Below are 8,152 nucleotides of genomic sequence, written 5' to 3' on the forward strand. Positions count from 1 at the left end.
AGCAACATCCCAGCTTACGTACACCTGAAACTGCAGCAACTGAAGCAGGCCGAGATAAGGCAATGTCAGAAAAAGGGACAGGAAGGCTTGGAACTGCAGGTCTTGGATGATCCAGCCATGGCAGCCAGGCCATTGATGGTTTGGAATTGAAGCCCTGTGAAGAGGTCTGGCCGTGCTAAATGATCCAACACTTGAGGAGTCCAGAGAAGGCTCAGCAGCAGACACAGGAAGAGTGTGAGGCCAGAGTGGCCAGGGCTGCAAAGACCCATGAAAAAGACCCTACATCAGAGAAGAGCTGCCAGCTGCTATGCTGGCTGCATTTTTTTCTAGGGAGAGCAGGCATTGAACCAGACTTGAGGATCCTTTGGAGAGATCATTGTTGAGCCAGCAGCAGGAGCAGCAGCAGCTTCCTTTCTTCAAATAGGACAAATAATAATAATAATAATAAAAACCTCTTGGCAAGAGTGATGGTTCACATTGGAGTCTGAGATGTATAGTGGAATCCTTTTCCACTTCATCGGATGAAATTTCTGTTTCTTTAAATGAATAACACCCCACCACCACCACTACTATTGGCCCCCAAAACAAAGGGTATCAGAAAGAGCAGGAGAAAGAAAAGCAAACTCACAGTCATCCAAGGGGACACCATGGTATCCATCCAGTCCATGCAATTTCAGAATAGAAGCAAGATGACATCGGTCAAATATTTTGGCTTCTGTGCCAGCAGTGAAGAAAAATAGGAGGCTGAGGGTCAAGGCCTTCATTGTTGCAGCTTTCCTGAAGATCAGGCTTCCTTGAAGTACCCAGAATTTTTTTGGGTAGCGAGAGATCTGGCAGCTTGGCCCAAATGATTCAAAGGAAATAGACCTGTTAAAGAAATTGCCAACAAAGCTTGTTACTTCACAGAAACAGCACAGGCTAACAATTTCTGTATCATCTTTACTTTCTTTTAAACCACTGAGAGTCTTGGGAGCATCCCTTTCAGTCTTCCTCGCTCATTTTTTCCTATTTTTTTTTTGTATGTCCATGGAACTGTTGCCACGGTTTTTTCTTTAAAGCCAATAGTCTAGTAACTGGGGCTATATGAAGGTAATTCCCAGATGATTCTTAGATTATTAAATATTAACTCTTTAACCAAAATTGCCTTGGACAAGGAGAACAAGTTATTCTCTTTGTCATCCAGAAAGAAAATTACAAGAACAAGCTGTTCTCCTTGTAGCAACTCAGAAGGAGTTCTTGCTCCAGGGCCTGTGGTTTTGTTTCCTCCTCAATCCAGTCTTCCCCATACATCTCCTGCCATTTAGAATATTATTATGATCTGATTATTTGACTAGAATAACGACAAATAGTTAGGTCCTTTGACATTGTTGGCACACACTAATAATACACAAAAGGTATTGTTCTCCTTTGTGCTAATGCAATATAGCCTGGTCTTTCTCAACTGAACGAGCCATGATAAATTATTCCTTTACTTCCCATACTGCACTAGATCATGGTTTGTTTCAACTATGTGTGATTGACTAAGCATCAATTGACTAGACGATGTGGATCTCTATCCTGCCTTTTGTACATCATACTGTCTAGTTTTGTATAAAATACAATATATCTATACATTTATATCAAAGTATAACTCCTCAGCAATCATTCCTCTGACAGCCTAGCCAAGATAAGAAGGGAGAGCATAAAAGAAGGGAAAGAGGCTGTAGAATCTTACCAATATATCTTTAGAAATAGGATCATTGGGACTGGCATAGCAGTGCATCTTTCTTTTTCTTTTAAAAGACGGGATATATTGATACAGAACTGCAGCTTTCTGAATCTCTAATGCACAGCCCTGATAAGTAAAAACTCCTGCTGATTAAGAATTCGGATTTTATGAGAATAATTCAGTCCCAGGCATGATATGATTGCCATAGTTCTTTCTTGCAGATCTTTCTAAAAGGTAGGACTGAGAGTATGCAAACATTGCAAAACTGTAAATGGACAGAGATCATCAGACAAAACCTGGGCCGAGGGTTGATGGTGACAATTATTCTGGTTAAGTCGCCCACTTATGGAGAGAGATCATCCAAGTATTTTCAGGATTTGAAAGAATCAAATTAATTACTATTGTTCAATCCAGTCAGGAAAATGAAGCAGTTAATGTATAATCTAAGAGTTGCTTTGGGACTACAGGCTTCTCCAAACCAGGCCCATTTGTTGGAGCACCAAAATCTAGTGCAAGAATTGCATGGACATAGAGACAAGTGGGAAGACATTGGGAAAGAACTCAGGTAGAGTCATATAATCATAGTGTTGTTCCAGGGACCCTGGAGGTCTTCTAGTCCAACCCCTGCAGAAGGAACGGGCCCTCATAACATCTTGGGCAAATGGTTGTCCAATCTTTTCTTGAAAATCTCGGGTGATGGTGCACCCACAACTCAGGGCAAGCTGTTTATACTGCTTAATATTACACACTGTTGGGAAATTCCTACTTACTCCCAGGTTGGATCTCTCTCTCTGGCAAGCTTCCACCTGTGGCTTCCTGATCTGCTTGCAGCTACTATGGAGAATAAATCCTGACAGTGTGAACTATTAAGCAGTAAAACTGCTGGAGGTCCTTCTCCAGTTCTCCCATCCAGCAGGTGAAGGACAGCCTTACAAGGAAAAGAGGCTTTTCAGTGGTGGCACCATATTTGTAGAAGACCCTCTTCAGAAAAGCTTGACTACTGTAGGTGGAGATTTGGATGAAGTGCAAGTTTTTTTTTCTTATATTTCTTGAAAACACTAAAATGATGTCTTCAAACCTTTAACATTTGACTTTTTTAAAAAATTGCTGACTATATCTCCTCTCCTCCCTATCCCTTTCACCATGTGTGAATGATCTCTAAGGTGGTTAAGGATTTATGACATAGTTTATTTGAAAATAGATCACCAGATTCAGTAACGGGTTGCCTCACTTTAACTTGCCAAAGCTACATGCAATACTGCCTGCATTTTGTGATATGCTTCTCACAATTACCAGCATTCAGAAATTTTTGATAGGGGCAATTACCTTTCTCTAGAACTGTACACTCAGGCATCATATAAGACTGAAAAATAATGGCGCATCTTGATAGAAATTCTTAGTAGGAATAGCAACAAGGGTGAACTGGCATGGAGACAGCCTCAGGCAATACTCAGCATGTGGTCCTCAGTGGAACTGCATTTACACAGAGGGAAATGTGTAGTGGGGTGCCCCAGGGCTCCGTTCTGTGCCCAGTGCTCTTCAACATCTTCATCAATGATTTGGATGAGGGGATAGATGGGGAACTCATCAAATTTGCAGACAACACCAAGCTGGCAGGAATAGCCAACATTCCAGAAGACAGGCTTAAGATACAGGAGAATCTGGACAGACTTGAACATTGGGCGCTATCTAACAAAATGAAATTCAATGGTGAAAAAAGTAAGGTTCTACATTTAGGCAAGAAAAACCAAATGCACAGGTATAGTATAGGAGGTACCTTGCTCAATAGTATCAACTGTGAGAGGGATCTTGGAGTCCTAGTGGACAATCACTTAAATATGAGCCAGCAGTGTGCTGCGGCTGCCAAAAAAGCCAACACAGTGCTAGGCTGCATTAATAGAGGGATAAAATCAAGATCATGTGAAGTGTTAATACCACTTTACAATGCCTTGGTAAGGCCACACTTGGAATACTGCATCTAGTTTTGGTCACCACGATGCAAAAAAGATGTTGAGACTCTAGAAAGAGTACAGAGAAGAGCAACAAAGATGATTAGGGGACTGGAGGCTAAAACATATAAGGAACGGTTGCTGGAATTGGGTATGTCTAGTTTAATGAAGAGAAGGACAAGGGGGGACATGATAGCAGTGTTCCAATATCTCAGGGGCTGCCACAAAGAAGAGGGAGTCACACTATTCTCCAAAGCACCTGAAGGCAAGACAAGAAGCACCGGATGGAAACTAATCAAGGAGAGAAGCAACCTAGAACTAAGGAGAAATTTCCTGACAGTTAGAACACTTAATCAGTGGAACAACCTGCCTCCAGAAGCTGTGAATGCTCCAACATTGGAAGTTTTTAAGAAGAGATTGGACAGCCATTTGTCTGAAATGATATAGGGTTTCCTGCCTGAGCAGGCGGGTTGGACTAGATGACCTCCAAGATACCTTCCAACCTTATTATTATTATTAAATGAGAATCAAGCAAAAAAAAAATGAAAGAGCTACTAATGAATTTAGTTGCTAAAAGAACTTTTAATGAGAACTACTTACTTCTATAATTAATCATATAGGATTTTTAATGACAACAGAAATCCTTTGGGAGTGAGGCTCTGAGACATTAGGCAAGACCAATTAGCACAGTGATTTGCTGTATTTATTGTCCTTTGAGGGAAGATAAAATCACATGGACTTTTTTGAAAAATATGGAAATAATGTTTGAATATGTAAACATACCTACCATTGTCTATGCAATCAGGTACAATCAAAATTGTATGAATCAGAGCAAACTAAAGAAAACAAACCACAGAGGGAAAATTTGTTTGAAACTTAAGAAATATGTATTCAGGCCTACTGAAAACATTTTTTACTAGCCCTTGGGATTATTCTTCTCTTTTTTGCATCTTTGAAGAGGCAGTCTTTCTTCTTTCTCATTCAGGAAGTATATGATTTTCTGAATTGGTGTCTGCTTTGTTACACAAACATGTAAAAATGTAAAAGAGGTCTGCTTTTCATTCAAATAATTACTTTTTGTAACATGCCAATACTCTAATCATTGCAAACCTCAAAGTTAATGGACAGAGATGGTTGCTGATTTGAAGAAGTCATATTCTCCAGCCATGCATTCCAATTCATGGCTAGCTGTATGCCAAACATTTATTTACTCTTGATTTTTCATCTATAATGGCTCTCCCAAATTTAGTGGTATCCAGCCTGGTTGGGTGTGATGGGAGTTGAATATATCAGGAGCGTTCCAGTTTGAGAGAGGTGGTGATAAGATCTTGTAGTTGAAGGAAGGTGCTCTGGGGAGCCAATTAGGAAACATTTTGGTCACAATCTCTATCTATCTGAACCATTGTGTGTAGCTGTGTTTTGATGTACTTTGGAGAGCTTTAACTTTTTTTTACAAAGAGTAAAATAAACATGTTTGCTATCTCGTGTTTCCAGCCCCAAAGTGAGTCTTGAGCAATTAATGTTTATTTGTTTGAGCTCTGGGGAAGATGCCCTGGGGGGATTTATGGCAATGGTAAGCATAACACCCCCCCCCCTAGAATTAAATTTCTATCTTTAACATCCCATTTCTGTCTTTCAGTTGGTACAGAAATCTATCCAGTTTTGTATTCTTTTCTGCTGGGTTTGTTCCTCTTTGGTGAAACTACCTTTGGAGATCTTAATTCAGATGAGCAGTGTAAGCTAACCTTTATGATACTTATTGAGTGGTTTGCCAACTTGGCAACTGAGTTTCTAAACTCATAAAGAGTTGTTGGTATCAGAAGCCATTGAAAGAGGAAGATCACAAATGTTAGAAATAAGGGAATGATTGAGACTGAAATAAACTCCACACACTTGATGGTGCTACATTTTGCTTTGATCTGCATGGACAGGCAAAAGGAATACAGACAAGCTACAAAAAGATGGAAAATAAGGGAATAAATTATTTTGTTTTCTACTTTGAAACATGGAAAAGGATAAATTGGTAGATAAATGCATTCTTTTATCAATACGATGCCACAGGTGAATAAGGAAAAACACCTGATACACTAGATTTGGACAAAAGAGAAGACACTGGGGAAAAAGTAAAGAACAACCATTGGATTGTTTTATTTATTTAATTTTTAAAGCCTCCTAACAGACAAAACTCTCTGGATGATTTGCAATTAAACAGATTAAAAGATAAATTTGAATAAAGACATATACTTCATTATCAAATCAAATCAATTGAAAAATAAAAGTACCATACAGACTAAACATTGGAAAGGTAGGCTTTCAAAATCTAGAACAATGTGAATAAAAATACTGGTAAAAAGCAATTAGAAACCTTGGGGTGAGACAGAGAATCTATGACCTCCAGATTAGTTGGCCTTCAAATCCTAGTTTTCCCAACTAAGATGAACAATAGCCAGGGGTAAGTAGAAGTTGTAATCCAACTACATTTGGAGAACTATAGGCTCTCCACCTCTGAAACAAAGGGCTTATGGAAGGATTTAATAAAGAAGAAGGAAGAGAAGGGGAGAGGATATGAGGGAACACAAGGGGAGGCAAAGGGAGGACCAAGCAGAGAAAGTAAGAGAAAACAACCTAATGTTCTTTAGATCTACAATTGCCATGTTGGCCAGGACCGATGGAACTATACTGCAAAGCAGCAGGTCTAAGGTTGATACCAGTGGTGGGGTTCAAACATGTGAACAACCGGTTTCTGTGTGGATGCTGCTTCCGGAAGTCCATTCTGGGCCTGGGCAACAAAAAATTAGCTACCAGTTCTACCGAACTGGTGCGAACTGGCTGAATTCCACCACTGGTTGATGCTTATAGCATAGTCACCACTTTGCCAACCTCCAGTATAAATCCTTCAGTTATTCCTCCTTCTCCAATTACTAATTCTAATTAGCATAAAGAAAGCACTTCTGATAATATCAACATTTGTAAAATACTCAGCTATATTTTGCCCAACATTTTCAGCAAATTATGTTGACCCAGAACAGAGTTTGGGTCTACAGACTATAGATCCAGCTTCTGGTCTATATGGAAGCTATAATGAAGTAAAAGGATATATTTTACTACGGTGTCCCCTTCTAGTTTCAGATGGACTAATACTGAAGTACTTAATGTGTTTGCTTTACCCTAAAGTTGAAAAAATGTAGTTGTATCCTATTTTATATTTGATCTGTTGCTCTAGATGTTTTTAAAGGCTTGCCTAGTGTTACACTTTTGTTCTATACTAGTAACTATATGGGAGTATATACTTCTATATAAATGCAGAATAAATTTTTTTGCTTGACTTTTCCTGATTATCTTGTCCTTCGATGTCACTTACTCATACCCTCAATTGAACTATTTTAAAGGCTTGATGAACCCTAATCTAACTTTTCTCTCAGACTACCAGTTACATGGACAGCAGAAACCACACACTTCACCCAGACTTCATTCTCCTAGGTTTGTCCTCCGATCCAGAACAGCGAAAGTTCCTCTTTGTCATCTTCTTGGTGATGTATACAGTGGGTATCCTGGGGAACTTCCTGATTATCCTGCTAATCCTTCGGAATTCCCAGCTACGTGCCCCCATGTATTTCTTTTTGGGACATCTTTCCTTGGTGGATGCTTGCTTCACCTCAGTCACTGTCCCCAAGATGTTATCCAACCTCCTGGTGCCAGAAGCCACAACCATCTCTTACGCTGGTTGCTTGACTCAAATGTATTTCTTCTTTGCCTTTGGGGTCACTGACAGTTTCCTCCTGGCTTCCATGGCTTATGATCGCTATGTGGCTATCCGTAACCCTCTACATTATACCACTATGATGAGCCAGAGAGTCAGAGTCTTTGTAGCCAGTTCTTGGATTATCTCACATCTTCATTCCCTGCTACACATTATTCTCATGTCTCGCCTTTCCTTCTGTGGTTCCCGGGAGATTCCCCACTTCTTCTGTGACCACCAACCTGTGCTGGCCCTATCTTGCACTGATACCAGCTTAATTGAGATGTTGATCTTCACCGAAGGGTCTTTGGTGGTATTGAGTCCTTTTGTCTTCATTGTGATTTCCTACGCGCTTATCTTGGTCACTGTCCTGAGGCTGCCAGCAGGAACTGGGTGGCGCAAGGCATTCTCAACCTGTGGGGCTCACTTGTCTGTTGTCATTCTCTTTTATGGCACAGTAATTGGGGTCTATTTTCAGCCTACAGCAAAATATTCAGCTGAAAAGGGAAGGGTTACCACTGTCATGTATACTGTTGTCATTCCCATGCTCAATCCCTTTATATATAGCCTGCGGAATGATGATGTCAAAGGAGCCTTTCGCAGAACTTTGTGCAGGAAATTGGGAATGTAATGAGTCCTTTTCCTGCAATGTATTGTGCTGAATGTTAAACCATAAGAAATGTATCAGTTATCACCACTAAGTTCTCAGGGAGTCTCAAAATAAATGCCACTTCCTCCCATGAGAGGCTTAGTGAT

The 8,152-nt window shown here is 40.1% G+C and overlaps 1 protein-coding gene across 1 annotated transcript; it reads left to right on the plus strand.

The window, feature by feature from the left end:
- The first annotated feature begins 7,091 nt into the window (after positions 1 to 7,091).
- LOC107294692 (olfactory receptor 1K1-like) lies at positions 7,092 to 8,027 on the plus strand. Its single transcript, XM_015823980.1, has one exon. The coding sequence runs from the start codon at positions 7,092 to 7,094 to the stop codon at positions 8,025 to 8,027; it is 936 nt and encodes a 311-aa protein (XP_015679466.1).
- Positions 8,028 to 8,152: the final 125 nt, after the last annotated feature.

The sequence above is a fragment of the Protobothrops mucrosquamatus genome, unplaced genomic scaffold (genome assembly GCF_001527695.2).
Source record: "Protobothrops mucrosquamatus isolate PMUCROS unplaced genomic scaffold, P.Mucros_1.0 scaffold_13, whole genome shotgun sequence".
In the NCBI taxonomy this organism is placed as follows: domain Eukaryota; kingdom Metazoa; phylum Chordata; class Lepidosauria; order Squamata; family Viperidae; genus Protobothrops; species Protobothrops mucrosquamatus.

What these genes read in the sequence shown, in the direction of transcription:
- LOC107294692 (XM_015823980.1), top strand. Translation starts at nt 7,092, where the DNA reads ATGGACAGCAGAAACCACACACTTCACCCAGACTTCATTCTCCTAGGT.